We start from the raw sequence: 14,080 nt of genomic DNA, 5'->3' as shown, positions 1-14,080 counted from the left end.
CGCCTGCCTGCTCATACAGCCGGCCCGCCGGCTGAGCTGCAGTGTCCCGGCCGCCTGCGCTCCGCCACAGCCAGGGCAGAGGCCCAGAGGCCGTGGCTTGGCAGGGCAATGACTGCCAGGCAGGCTCCAGGGCCAGGCCGCGTCCTGGCCTGTGGAGCCGGAGAAATAGGGCACTGCCATCTCTTCTCCTGAGGAAGGAGCTGGGCAAACCCAAACTGCTCCCTCTGGGCACCCTAGAAGCTGAGGGACAGCCCCTGTGGGCAGCAGGCCCATTGCCCCCTTGTCACAGGGACCATGGGAAAGAAGGAACAGGGCCGGTTCCTGCACATTTGGGCTGTATTAGGGTGGGCAGTGAAGTTTTGTACAATTTGTGCTGGCCACTGTCTGTGGGGGATTTCTCAAGCTGGGACCTCAGGATAAGGCAGCAATCCCCAGCGTGATGGTGAATGGCAGCATGTGCTCCCTGCTCTTCTGCATGAACGGGAACAGGGCAGTGTGAAACCCTGGGCAGAGGATAATAAGGGACTTCAAGAAAGCAGCCATGGACGGTGTCAGTGAATTGGCCCTCTCTAGCTTCTTAGTGATCCCAAGTCAGAAGCGAACTAATTTTTTTTCCGGATTTGGGTAGTCACACAAACTCTGGGTTATGAAATGTTGCAGCACAAGTAAATTTCTGGACAAGTCTGGTGATAGATGAGAGATCCTACGAGCTGGAGTCCCTTCTTTCCTCGTGGATCTCTCATATCTACCATCCTGTTGATGCCATTGCTTCTGCAGAGCTTTTGGGCTTCTGCACATACCTTGTGGGTCCCTCTTCCCATACACCAAGTAGCTTCATTTTCCTGCCCGCTCCCTGCCTCCCAGCCCTCTTTTTCTTCCCTCATCCTCATGTCCGTCATCTTTGCTCTGCGGCTACCTGATCAGGGGTCCAGGCACTTCAAAACACAAAATCAGAGTATATGTGCTCAGGGATGAAAGGAGACGCATTGGTCTGTTTCCTCAGCAAATGGCCCTGTCCCTAAGCAGTGTCCCTTTCTCCTTGCCCTCATCTACCTTCTCTCAGCTCTTTTACTGCTGGAATTCACAATGCTATCAGTCATACCTAAAGGTTAAGCTCCAGAGGGCAGAGATCAGCCCTCTGAAAACCTGACCTCAGCGATGACTAATTTTTATGTTAAAAGGATCGGGTTTTTTCTCAGCTGTTGCATCAGACCTGGGTGATGGTTGCTCCTAGGCAGTCACATCCTCTCACGGTGCAGTCTTGCAGCTGTGGCAATTGTGTGTGTCACCTTGTCAGTGGTTACTGGGACTGAATTGACTCCTTTGCTCCCTCACCCAGCTTATGGTGAGGAGATATTCTTCCCCTTCCCTTCTCTGCTGATGAAATGGCTTCCCAGCACCAAGGGAGTGAGGGGATCTGACAGAGATGAGATGGCCACAGCTGCCTATCCCAAACCCTTCCTCCTACCTCCTCCTCCTCCCTGCCCTTTGTCCTGTCTCTGTCACCCCAGGACCACCACCCGATAAAGCACATGCTGTAAGCTCCCTTTAGGGAATCAGCTCCAGGATTTTTCCTGGGACCCCTCCTAAGGCAGCCAAGATCAAGAACAAAAGAGAAGCGCCTTCTCGGTGCCTCGCCATCCCCCCGCCGAGGCAGTGCCCTAGACACTCAGAGCTGCTCTCAGCACAGAAACATTTACATCTTTTACAGCACTCCAGCTCTACTTCTCACATTTCTCCCCCAGCAAACACCATGGCCATTTCAGAGTGTGCCTGGGGGCAGGGCTTGGGAAAGGGCTGGGGAATCGCGACTCGAGCAGGGTTGTATGGCTCTGTTTACACTGCAGGGACATAGCTCGGCTCCCTGACTAGCTACAGACCCAAGAGAAACCCTGTCTGCATTGCTAACTCATCACTAAATAGTCTGCCATGGACCCAGGGAAAGGAGAGCTGAGCATGGCTTGCTAAGTCCTCAGCTCCTTGTGGCAGTGCAAGTTAATTCCTTGTGGTGTTTAACCCCAGCCCCATCTGCTCCTGCTTGCTAGGTGTGAAACATCCCAGCCCCCACCCTGCCCTGCCTGCTGTCTGATGCATTTTCCCCCTGCTTGGGACCGGTGGGGGAAGCCCCTGTCCAGATTCTCTCGTGCTCCCGGCCTCCCAGCCCCTGCCTCTAGGTAGTCCTTGCTGCCCCCCTGGGCTGCCATTTCCCTGTGGTCCCTCTCTGCCTGCTGGCCTGTAGTTGGGATGTAGGAAGCAGCCTGACAAACCCATCTTTCAGTGCCTTTGGGGAGTGAGTGGCCCTGGGTGCTCTCTGAAACAAGCAGCAGCTGCCGTGACCACCGAAAGAAACACAAAACTGCAGCCTTGACTCTGCAACTTGCTTTCCCTCGGGTTTCCCATCCCAGGTCTTTCTTAATGCTGCCAGGTTGCGTGATGTTGCGTAATGAAGCGCTGCCAGAAGAATATTGCCTTCCCGGGCTTTCCAAAACTGAATCCGCCATTTCCTGCTCATGTTTCCAGTCTCCAGCCTCTTCATATGTGCCTGTCCTCACTGGAGCTTGCAGCTTCTTCAGTTTGAGACCACCTGCAAGCTATAGCCCCCTCTCTGATCCTTAGTAAGGAAGGGGTAATGGAGACTCCCATCCTGAGTTTCAGCTCCGTCTATATTAGGATATGAACTAAACCAATTAATTTTCAGCTGGATCAGCAACTTGAACTGACTGATAGAGTCCCCCACACTCCTGTGCCACCCCAAAGAGAACGGTGGGAATGGAGAACTGAGGGGCAGCGAACAGCAGAGGCCAGGCTCAGCGTGGCTTAAACATCCATGGAGCCGCATCAGGGGCTCCTGCTGTGATATCTTAATGATTCTGCCTTTTCCTCCTCCATGCTCTGTGCCTTAATTAGCCTTTCCCCCTCCTGTGGGCCAAGCTGCTCTGCTTTCTTTTCAGTCCTCCTTCCTCGTGCTTTGCCTCTAACAGTGTCTTTTTACTGTACACTTCAAAGGCTTTGCTCACCGCATCTCCCCGTGCTGGCATCAGCTGGTAACACCCCAAAGCAGGCCAGGTCTGCCGTGAACTCACAGTCATTGAAATGGCTTCGGGCTCTTTGGATCTGGGCAAGAAGCAGGCATGGGGGAGGAGGGGTGGAAGGATTTTCACCATTTCACCTCTGGGAAGAGTTATTAGTAACACAGGAAAAGCGAGGGGGAAAGCAACCCCCTCCTCCACCCACCCTCCCCAGCGGAGAGCCTGCTGAGGGCAGAGTGCTTTTATGTGCAAGTGGGAGAGTGTTAGGGCTTCAGAGGGAAACGCTTTGATCTTGACTTTGAATCTCCTGCAGTTCCCTCCCACCTATGGCCAGGACCCCAGGATGTGGCCAACTCCTGCTCCTTGCCCAGCGCTGTGGTCCTGCGCTTGGTGCTTCACGTTTAATTCCCTCCCGTGTGCTCAGGATCCTCAGGGAGCAAGGGCACGGTGCTGGCACCAAGTTCAAACCTTCCCTCCCATCTCACAGAGCGGGAAGAGGGAGCTCAGCTGGACAGAGGCCAGAGGGGGAAAGAGCCCTGAGCTGAGCAGAGGAGAATTAGAGATGAGACCTACTGTCAGGGCTCCACTACTCCAGGGCAGGGGACAGGCAGACCTGGCTCTCCTGTGCACTCCCGGTGCATTAGACTGGTCAGTCCTGAACATCACTGAGAAGATGAACTGGGAGGCAGCAGGAGAGGGACAGGGTACTCTGGGTGACTTTCAGTGGACAGCACTAAGGTCCCCTGATCCCACAAGGAGGGATCTTAAGTCCAAGAGAGGAGAACAGCAATGGGGGCCCTGGGCATTCTCTATAGGATGGGATGGGAAGGAGGTGGCACTGAGGGGTACTGGAGGAAGGGGAATGACCCCAAGCTCTGAGTCACTGCAGAGGAAAAGGGCGATGGGGTGTCGGAGAGCCTTAGGGGCCTCCGGTCTCTTGTCCAAGATGGGACCTAGTGCCCAGGCCAGCTCCCCGCTTCCCTTGGGAGATAAAACTCCTGGCTGGGCCTTGCTGCCAAGCTGTCTTGAGGTTCAGGCCACATTCTTCTGCACTCTATGCTGTCCCTCTGTCCTCAGTCACACAGCTGAAGTCACCCCTGCTAACTGCTCTTGCTCACTGAGGTTGATGCACTCAGATGTCCCTGCCCACCTGTTCTCACGTCAGCTCCACTAAATAGATTTTGCTCCTCACATCATCTCCTATAATTCAATCACTCCAGCTCCTTTGCTCCTGGCTGAAAACTCTCTGTAGTTTCTCACTCTCCCTCTCAGTGTGATGTTAGCAGAACTGAACAAAACCGTTTGTCTGCTGGTGTCCAGCATCATCCCAGAGTATGCACAGACGGGAGGGTGCCTCACAGGACCTCTCTGCAGCAGAACCCAGCAGTCTGTCTATCTGAGCATCCCTTTAAGGGCTCCAGCACAGACATGAGCATGTGGGTTCAGAGATGATTTCAGAGCTGGGATTGAGAAATATCGGACAATGTGAACTCCAAAACAGGACTTCTGTCATTCAGTTTGAACAAGTTACTTCAAAAATTGGGGCAGACTCTGTGTTTTCCAGGTCCCTGTTGGGCATAGTCGCACCAGAACCACTTGACCTTCCTTCTGCCAAAGACTGGTGGGCAAACTATAGCTGCAGAAACCCTATTTCTGTTGCCAACTCAGGCTGCAAGCTCTGCTCAGTGCTCTTTCCTCATGGAGCAATGCCAGGCACAGGGGAGAAACCCAGCCAAGACAGCAGACACTTAAGACTGGAAGCCCCCATGCTCTCAGTCCTGCTAGCCCCTCAGCAGTCCCAGCTATCCTGACTCCCCAGAGGGATGACAGCACTTGGGTTTAGACTCTGAAGTGCTCTGGACAGAGAAGGATGGAAAAACAGAAGCCAAGGCACTGGCAATGGCTTTAAGGGGCTGGACATGTCAATTCATCTCATTTATAGATCACAGATGGATCATAAAATGTTTTGAGTCAACCTGTTCCAGTTCCAGAGGTGGTTTTGGCAACTGGTCCACAGTCTGACCTGCCCTGAATGGCATTTTGTTGTCCCACGTGTTTCGGCCATATCCTATCCTATTTGAATGGTCTCCTCTGGTCCAGCCATGGACAGCACTGCAGTGGGTAGGGTGCTCTGACTCCCTCCAGTCCTGGAGGTCCCCTAGGTGGGAGTGAAGGTGGGATTCGGGAGGTTTCCTGCTGGCAGGGGGTGGAGGGTAACTGATTGTTTGAATGTTGTCCCCATGTGCGGCACTGTCAGGATTGTCACATTCCAGTGACAGAGCCAGAGGAAGCCCTACCTTATACAAGAACTCAGCACCAAGTCCTTGGGATACCCTTTCTCATGAGGTTCAAACCAACGAGAATTTTATCTGCTGAACATGGAGGTTGCTCTTGACCTGGGACAGGACTCCATGCCCAAACTTGGAGCAGTAAAACCCACCTTCCAGCGCGGCTGGAAACACAGTGCCCTGATACCCATGGTGGCACAGCTGGACATCGCTGCACCTTTGCTCTGGGCCTTATCTGAAAGAGGATGTGCTGCAGCAGGCAGGTTAAAGCACAACAGGCAGAAAAGCTTCTGGCAACCAGAGCTAAATTGCAAAGGTCTCCATGGCCTACTGTCATGCTGAAGCATCCTGCACCAAATCAGGGAGCACTCTGGTCCCCCACCGAACTCCTCCAAGGGACAGAAAAATGCTAACTACTTGTTTATATGCTGGAAGCCGGTGTGTGCAGTCATCTGCATAACAGAACTGCCCAGGCTGTCTCTTTGTGTGTTTTCCAGCTCCTATGTTAATCACTGACCCTGCTGACTCCGGCATTTACCAGTGTCTCACTGCCCTGTGAGCACCGCTTTGCATTTGCAACCAAAGAAGTTAAAAGGCTGAAGGATGAGAAGGGGAGCTCAGCAGCTGTGGATGTGAACACCAGTCTGCTGGGGAAAAGATCCAGGACTGGCCAGGTTGATAGTGAGAGTGGAGCTGGCTTTGGAGATACAAAATTTGCCTGAGGGGGGAAAAAGCTCACCGGGGGATGGTTGAGGTTTCTCTTCCTTGCGCTGTAGCTTTTCTGTGTCCAGTGGGAGTGACCCCTGTGATCACGGAAGGACGGGGTTCAGTGTCAGCTCGGGTGGTGGCTCCTAGCTGAGACTGGGAGGACTCACAAGCAGCCAGTCCACAGCTTCCAGGGAGCCCATTCCTCCTGTCAAACCCTCCTCACCCTGCCTCCCCTGCCTCCTGGGCTCAGATGTGAGACAAGAGAAGTGGGAAAAAATGCTCTGGGGTATGTGCTTCTGGGGGAGGTAAGACGCATAGCAGTGAAGGTGTGCCTTGATGTGTGCTGCAATGCTTGCTCCCAGACTAAAGTGGAAGGGAGGGCAGCAGGAGAGGGAGCTGGGTGCATTTCCCCTCTTTGAAAGGTTTGTGTTTAGTTTTCTTCTCGAATTGCACAAGAATTCCATATGTGGTGTCTCCACGGGCCTTCCTGCTCTCTTGTCGCCAAATGCTGCAGCAGAAATGAGTGCCACGGTGAGGTTCCCCACAGGTGGTGGCATGCGGGGAAAGAAGCCCTTTCCATCTCTGACATCGGGAGTTACTTTGTGCCCCTCACTGGGTGGTGGGGCTATGGTGGTTCTCAGGCTGGTCTCCAAGAGTAGGCTGGGGAGAAGAAACCAGGTGCTGCCTGCAACCAGAGCTACACAACACAGGGAACATGAAGCACCAAGACCATATGGTCAAGAGCCCAACTCTTTCTTCCCTGTATGCCCTTTGTCTTTAAAATGCACCCAGCCCTCACACTCAAGAGCAGATGGGCTCCTGGGGGACCCATTTTGGGGTGGTGTAGCTTGGGATGAGATGGGTCCTGGAGGAAGCTCTAGGGGTTCTGGACTTGTGAAGAGGACATTGGATGGAGCTGGTGTTGGCAGCTTAGTGATGCTGGAGCGAGGTGCCTGGTGTGCGGGCTGTTTGCACAGCCTCACGTGATGCCTGAGAGATGGGATGAACCCATTGTGTGAGCGGGAGTTAAGGAGTGGAACCTCAGCCCTGAGATTAGGCTGGGGAGGCAGCGGGGCAGAGACAGCGGGGAGGAAGGCTGCTCCACCAAGGGCCCAGCCGTGCCTTGGAGGCCACGCCAGGCAGGCAGATGTAAGCCTGTCCAGGAGGCTGCCCAGAGCCAAGGGCAGGGAAAAGGCTGCCATCATTCAGGTGCTTCCTGCGGATGAGAAGGTTTTGAAGGGCAGCACAGCTGAGCTTTGTCAGCCCTACGAGCCTGGGGGTCCCACCAGCCTTGCCTTGCCAGGGGGCGGGTGGGCACCGCTTAGGGAGAGGAGAGGCAAGGGTAACTCTCTCCTAGCTAGCAGCATGGAGGAAGGACCATGGTCTGGGCAGGAGCGAGCAGAGAGAAGGGAGCAGGTTTGCACACGGGCAGCGCCAACTCCGTGGGCTGCAGTGACACCCACTCGGGACCTGCCTGCTCCCCATGGGACATGAGGGGTGCCCCATGCGGGCACACAGCTCCCACCCCGCAGCCCCAGTGGGCTCCGTCGTCCGCCGTGGGGCTGCAGGCCAGGGGCGGGCCGTGGGGCAGGAGAACACTGTGGGGCGGCGGGGTGCCGGGGAGCACCGGGGCGTAGCGGGGCAGGGCGGCGGGAGGCGGCGGGCCCTTTAAGGGCGGCGGCGGCGGCGGGACAATGGCCATTATCACTTTAGCTTTGGAAGTGACCCCCGGCCCGCTCCGCTTTCATCTGGGCCGGGGCCGCGGGGATGGCCCGCTTCCTGGCGGGGGAGGGGAGGGAGGGGGCAGGCGGGGAGGGGCGGCCCGGCCCGGCCCGGCTCGGCCCGGCGCCGCACGCTGCCGCCCGTTCCCGAGGGTCACCGCGGGGCTGGCACCGGGGCGTCGGCGGGTCCGCGCCGCTTCCTGCCCCCGCCCTTAAAGGTGCGGGGCGGCCCAGGGTGCGGGCGGGGCGCGACCCGACCCGCGGAGCCAGGTGAGTGTGGAGCCGGGTTGGGCGCCGTCGGGGCTGCGGCTCCCCGCCGTCCGGTTCCTCTCTAACCCTGACCCCGCGGGCTGCCCCGCCGCGGCGGGCACCTTCCCCGGCGGGCGGGCGCGCGCCCCGTCCCGCCCTGCCCTCGGTCCCTGCTCGGCGGCTGCCCGGGCACCGGCGACCTCTCCCCCGCCCCGGGGCTGTTCGTCCCTTTGTCTCCCGGGCAAGAGGAGCGGCCGCCCGGGCTCCCACCCGGCGCTCAGGGCTGGCCCCGTCCCGGGGGCGGCTGCATGGAGCCGCCTCCGCCGCGTTCGGGAGGGGCGTGAGCACCCGTGGGGCGGCCGCGGGTGCGCGCTCACGGGTGGACGGGGCTGGAGGCGTCTGTCAGTGCCGGGGACGGCTGAAACCAGGCGCAGCTGCCGCGCTTCGGCCTAGGTTAAAGTGGGTCTGCGGCTTTTCTCTCTTTCCAGGCGAGCGTTGCTACATTTCTGGGCTTCAGTGGAGATGCGGGTGCTGGCAGATGGAGCAGGCTTCTCCTGCTGCCTGGGCTGCCGGTGCTGCCCCCAAGCCCCCTGGGATTTCTAATGTGGTATTTCTAGCCTAGACAGCTCCTTGAGATTACGGCTTCTGTTGATCCGTTAAGGTGGTTCAAACCTCCCCTTCTCAAATGAGAGCCTTTGCTGCCAGGGTGGCCTGAGCCTGCAGCTGGGGCTGGGAAGAGAGACACCTAACCCAGCAGGGCTGGGGTGCGTGGGTGCCCCTGCTCCTGCAAGTTGCTAGTGTTCCTGAGCAGGGCGGCAGAGGCCGAGGTCTCTTGGATTCGTGCTGGCGGGAGCATTTTTGGGGCTGGCTCGGGGAACTTGCACTACTGGATGCCACCAGCCCATCAGTTTAGGTGAGGGAACGTGATCTGCAAGTGCTTGCTTATCTGTTACAATGCAAAAGTGGCCAGGTTAGGTAAAGCCTCTTTTATCAGTGGTGAAAAGCTCCTTTGGTCGACTCTCGGTGCTGAGGTGGTTTAGGGAGCACTTGTCCATCGTGTTCAGCTGGCTTCACCGGGCTGTGCAGGAAAAATGTTCCCTTTGCAGCAGGTCTACTGTGTTGAGAGCTGCTGGGTTTCATCTGGTGATGAGCTCAAGCGCTTGGCTTGGCTGACCTCTGCTTCTAGCTGACCTCCAAGCCCTTCTCAACCCTGCCCCAGGAGCTCATCTGTGCTGCTTTAGCTGCAAGTTTTGTCTTAGGATTGCTTTTGTAGTCCTGTTGCTCTGAGCCACAGGAGCTGGCAGTGACATTGAGACGGTGGGGTTAGCGCTGAGAGAAAAGATTAAATCCTTTGCCTCCTTCTGGACCTTTCTCCCCACCCCTCCAAGCTATAAGGGGGTAGGAAATGCCCACTAGGCCATAAAGACCAGGGTTGTTGCTGATGCTCCCTAGCCTGTGTGAGCTACTCGCCCCCTCCAGGGGAAAAGCTTGTCTTGCCTTTCCTGGCTCTACTGGCAGGTGAGTGCTCAGCTGGGCTGCGTGGGATAAAAGGGGCTGTGGCGGCTGCTACAGGGGGAGGTGGACAGCCCTGAGGTGGTTTGGCAGGCCATGGAGAACATCTGAGGGATGCCTTTGCTTCAGCTCCTTGAGCACGTGTTGTTCACCATGGTCTTAGTCAAAACTTCTATAAATTTCTACAGACTTCCAGAACAACAATACTAGACCTGACCCAAAGTGACAACCTTATACTTGCTCAGACCAAGATTTTAGGACAAGTTTATCTCCCCTGCTTCACAGTTGTGTGCATTCTTTTGTGTTTATTGTCTCTGATACGTGATGCCCCACAGCTGTGGGAATAGCTGTAAGAAGGCCCTGGCTGCCTACACGCAGGAGACCCTGAAGGAGTCTGGAGCAGGGGAAGGGAGTTGATTTGGTGATTAGCTGTGGCCTGATTAAAGGCAAGGAGCAGCAGTACAGAGGCTCACTGTGGTGAAGAAGCCTAGATGTGGCTGTGTGATTCTGTGGCACCTCATTTTATTTGCTGTTTGGTCATGGCCAGAGGTTGTAGATGCTATGGCAATAATAACCTTATCTGCAGCAGGGCTGAGAACTGTGAGAGGTCAGGCAGGACATCTGCTTTACTGCAGAGCTGCTGCTTTTCTTGCCTGGCTCTGCTGTTTCCCCATCTCCCTACAGAGCTGTGAGTGCATAGTGATACCTGTGAAGTGTTTTGAGAAGGTGGGCTCCTGCTGGGATGTGAATTAAGTAGACTGCAAAGTGATGCCCTATATGTCAAGGGTGGCATGTAAATGAGCCTTAGAAAATAGAGGAGATTGGGCTTTCTGTCTGAGTGGAGTGTTGTGGTCTCTGGGAGAAAGTTGGTTCAAGAGGGAGAAACTGGGCTGGCTGGTGTGAGGGACCTGAGCTGGCTGGTGGTGAAAAGGTGCTGAAGAAGGTTGCGTTGATGGAGATGTATTGTGGGGTAAGGACCATGCAGTCATGAAAGCTCCTGGAATGGTGGAAGCAGAGCCATGTAGGTGTCAAAAGTTGATAAAGGTGGGGGGGATGTGGGTCTAACCCTTTGGATTGCCTGAGTGGAACTGGTGAGTGAAGGGAGGGAGGGAGGACAGGACTGGGACAGGCTCGGGACAGGCTCAAGCTTCTGAACTATCCATCTAGTGCTCATGCTCTGTCTGCACTTTTGGGTTGCCTCCTGCCTGGTATCTTGTCTAGGAGAAGCCGACCTTTTGTGACTTCTCCTTGGCTGGTGATCTGTGTCTGCTGAGCAGCAAGTGACATCTAGTGTCAGTTCAGGCAGCAGTAACTGTGGCTTGGGCTGGCTCTTGCTCTTCCTGTCCCAGGTTCTGTGACAGCCATTTTTGGTGCATGCAGCGGGTGCAGCTGCAGTGCTTTGCTCTGAGGGAGGGGGCAAGCTGCTTGCCCCTTCTTCTGTTGGGCCAAACACCTTGAGCCAGGTCCCTCTATGCCCCTGTGTAGTGTTGCTCTGTCGCAGGTCTCTTCCTGCATAGGTGACAAATGTTTCCCCTTCAGGCTTTCGTAGGGTGCTGGTAGCAGGGTGGTAAAATGAAAGAGATGGAGCTACTGGTGGGAGATACGGGTGTAGGGGTGAGGCTGGGTGCAAAGCCGGGGTGTAGAGGTAGGAGGTGACCTGGTTTCACACCCCGATGCATGCAGTCACTCCTTAGTTTCACCTAGACAAGTGTCTCTGGAGGCTGTGTGCTGCCCACAGGAGGTCACTGGAGAGCAAGCCGAGCCCATGTCCCTGTCCCGGGTCTGCCTGTGGGGACCAGGCTTCCTGCTTTGTCCTTGGGAGTGCGGGTGGAGGGGTGAGCAGTGGCCTTTCCTTTACCCTTTTCCCCCATCCTGTCCTTTGGGGAAGAGCTGGACCTGGAGGCCAGGACCCTGACAGTCTGGAGTGTGTGCTGCCTTCATCTCTGGTGACTTCTTTCTTTTTGCTGTCTTTCAGGATGATCCAGCGGCACCAGCTGGTGCAGTCTGTGCTGCAGGAGCTGCAGGAAGCCACTGAATGCTTTGGTCTGGAGGGCCTTACTAGTGCCGCGCTGGAGGCAGAGAGGACCCTGTCATCTTTTTCCCTACCTGGCTATTGTGGGAGGCAGTTCCAGGAGGAGCTGGAGGTTGACCGGGTAGCCAGGAGCCTCTATCCTGAGGATGCCCCAAGTAACATGCTGCCTCTGGTTTGCAAAGGCGAGGGGAACCGCCTCTTTGAGGCTGCCAGTGTGCTGCTCTGGGGCAACCCCAGCCTCAGCCTGGAGCTGCAGGTGCGTACAGTAGTGGAGATGCTGCTGCACAAGCAATACTACTTGAATGGTATGATTGACTCCAAGGTGATGCTGCAGGCTGCCCGCTACTCCCTCTGCACTGAGGAGACCCCAGAGATGACCAGCCTCCCCATGGCTATCCTGGAGGCCATCTTCGATGCTGATATCAAAGCTACCTGTTTTCCTGGCACCTTTGCCAACATGTGGCACGTCTATGCCCTTGCCTCAGTACTGCAGTGTAACATCTACTCCATCTACCCCATGAGCAACTTGAAGATACGGCCATATTTCAACCGTCTCATCCGGCCCAGGAAGTGTGGCCCACGAACCTCCACGCTCCACATCATGTGGTCAGGGCAGCAGCTCTCCCGGCAGGTCTTCAAAGCACAGTACTTTGTGGCCGTGGTTGGCCTGGAGGAGGTAGAACCCACAATGTCTTCACCAGAGCCTCCTGTCCAGCCCATGAAGACCCTTGAGCTGCTGAACAGTGACCCCCAGCTGACTTACTCCAACCTGCGTGACCGGTACAGCATTACCAAGAGCACCTTCTACCGTTGGAAGCGCCAGTCTCGTGAACACCGGCAGAAAGCAGCTGCCAGGTTTGCAGCTAAACACTTCCTCCAGTCCTGCTTTCAGGAGGGCAACATAATCCCCCTCCAGCACTTCCGACAAATGTTTCCAGAAATCTCCCGATCCACGTACTATGCCTGGAAGCATGAGATGCAGAGCATGGTCAATGGTGATGCCTCTGCTCTGGCTGAGGCCCATGGGTTGCAGGAGCTTCACAAGGATGTCCCAAAAAAGGCTGATGTGGATGAGCCAGCAAATTCAGGGGGGAGCTTAAGATCCCCAAGTCCTTCCCTAGACCCCATCCAAGCAGGAATCTTCATGCAAGGAGCCAAATCCTACCTGGAGAAATGCATTTCCATGAACACTCTGGTGCCTTACAGGTGCTTCAAGCGCAGCTTCCCTGGCATCTCCAGGTCCACTTACTACAACTGGCGAAGAAAAGCAATCAAGGAGAACCCCAACTTCAAACCCCCCCAGTCTCCCTTGGATAACCAGAAACCTCTAGTGATAGAAAAGCCGTTCCTGCAGTTGAAGCCAAGCAGTGTGCCTGTTAGGAAGAGGCTGAACGGAGACCGGCCAGCACCCAGGAGTCTCCTGCAGCTCAAGCCCTCACTGTGCTGGAGAAAGCAGCTGCGAGATGTGGCCAAAAGGCAGGTCCAGCAATGGCGACTGCCATTCTACAAGTACCGCCTGCGCTATCAGTCTCTCTCCTCCACAGCCTACTGGTTTTGGAAGGGCAATGGCCAGGCACATGGGCAGCATCGCCTGTCCTGGACCAGCTCCAGCCAGCCGTTAAACCAAGTGGCTTCCCTGGCACCTCCAAGAGTGGAGCCGGGCCTCAAGACCCAGTGCCACATGGAGGGAGGAGCCAAGCAGCTGAACAAGCCAGCGCCAGCTGCACCATACAATGCCACCATTTCGGGCTATGCTGTGTCAGAGAGAGCCAACAGCCAGATGTTCGTGATGGATGTGATCGCCACTGCCCAGTTCAAGGCACAGGCCAAGCTGTTCCTGCAGCAGCGCTTTGAGTCGAAGACCTTCCCCACCTACAAGGAGTTCAGTGCCCGCTTCCCACTCACAGCACGTTCCACTTATTACATGTGGAAGCGTGCCCTGCACGATGGGCTGACGCTTGTGGATGCCTGAGCACCAGTTGCCAGCTGGCTTGGCCACAGCTACCCTGCTGACATGCCCTCTGGCTCTCTGGTGCGGTGCCGGGGATGGGGCCCCGCTCTAACTTTTGTTCAGGTTTGGTTTTGTTTTGTTCCTAGTCTCTGGCTTTCTTTTCTGTGTGGTTCAATCGGGTATGGGAGTGTCTGTGCAGTGCCTGTTCCCGGAGACAGGCGGAGTGGAAGAAGGCACTGAGCAGCCCCAAATGGGAGGGGCCAGGGGGTTGCTGTCTTTGCTTGGAGGGTAAGCAAGTGAGGGAGTACCATGTCAGCATCATGCAATGCTGCTGGACCTCTTGAGGTGGAGGTTGTGAAGGTTTCTCTGCTCTGGGCACTTGCTTGAGTGAGTAATGTGGATATACAGGATGACTGTGGAGGTGCCCAGCATCCCCTTGGTGAGCAGATCAGTGCTGGCTCAGCTGCAGGTGAGGAGGGGCTTGTGGAGTGCTCAGCTTTATGGGAGGAGCATCTTTGATCTTGGCTCTTCACAGCTAAAGAGAATAAAAGCTTCATTTCATCAGCACTGATGCCACCTTGGCTTTCTGG

General features: G+C 56.0%; 1 protein-coding gene across 1 annotated transcript; it reads left to right on the top strand.

Annotated features, from left to right (window-relative positions):
- Positions 1-7,390: 7,390 nt before the first annotated feature.
- VRTN (vertebrae development associated) lies at positions 7,391-13,511 on the top strand. Its single transcript, XM_086463372.1, has 2 exons — positions 7,391-7,419; positions 11,483-13,511. Exons 1-2 carry the CDS (start codon positions 7,391-7,393, stop codon positions 13,509-13,511), a joined length of 2,058 nt encoding a protein of 685 aa, XP_086319498.1.
- The last annotated feature ends 569 nt before the right edge of the window (positions 13,512-14,080 follow it).

Source organism: Leptosomus discolor, chromosome 3, assembly GCF_034619465.1.
Source record: "Leptosomus discolor isolate bLepDis1 chromosome 3, bLepDis1.hap2, whole genome shotgun sequence".
NCBI lineage: Eukaryota > Metazoa > Chordata > Aves > Leptosomiformes > Leptosomidae > Leptosomus > Leptosomus discolor.
Note: the sequence above shows the minus strand (reverse complement) of the source record. Positions and strands in the feature narration are given on the sequence as shown.

What these genes read in the sequence shown, in the direction of transcription:
- VRTN (XM_086463372.1), top strand. Translation starts at nt 7,391, where the DNA reads ATGGAGGAAGGACCATGGTCTGGGCAGGA. An exon ending in GGACCATGGTCTGGGCAGGA is followed by an intron (nt 7,420 to 11,482) that starts GCGAGCAGAGAG and finishes GCTGTCTTTCAG; the next exon opens with GATGATCCAGCGGCACCAGC.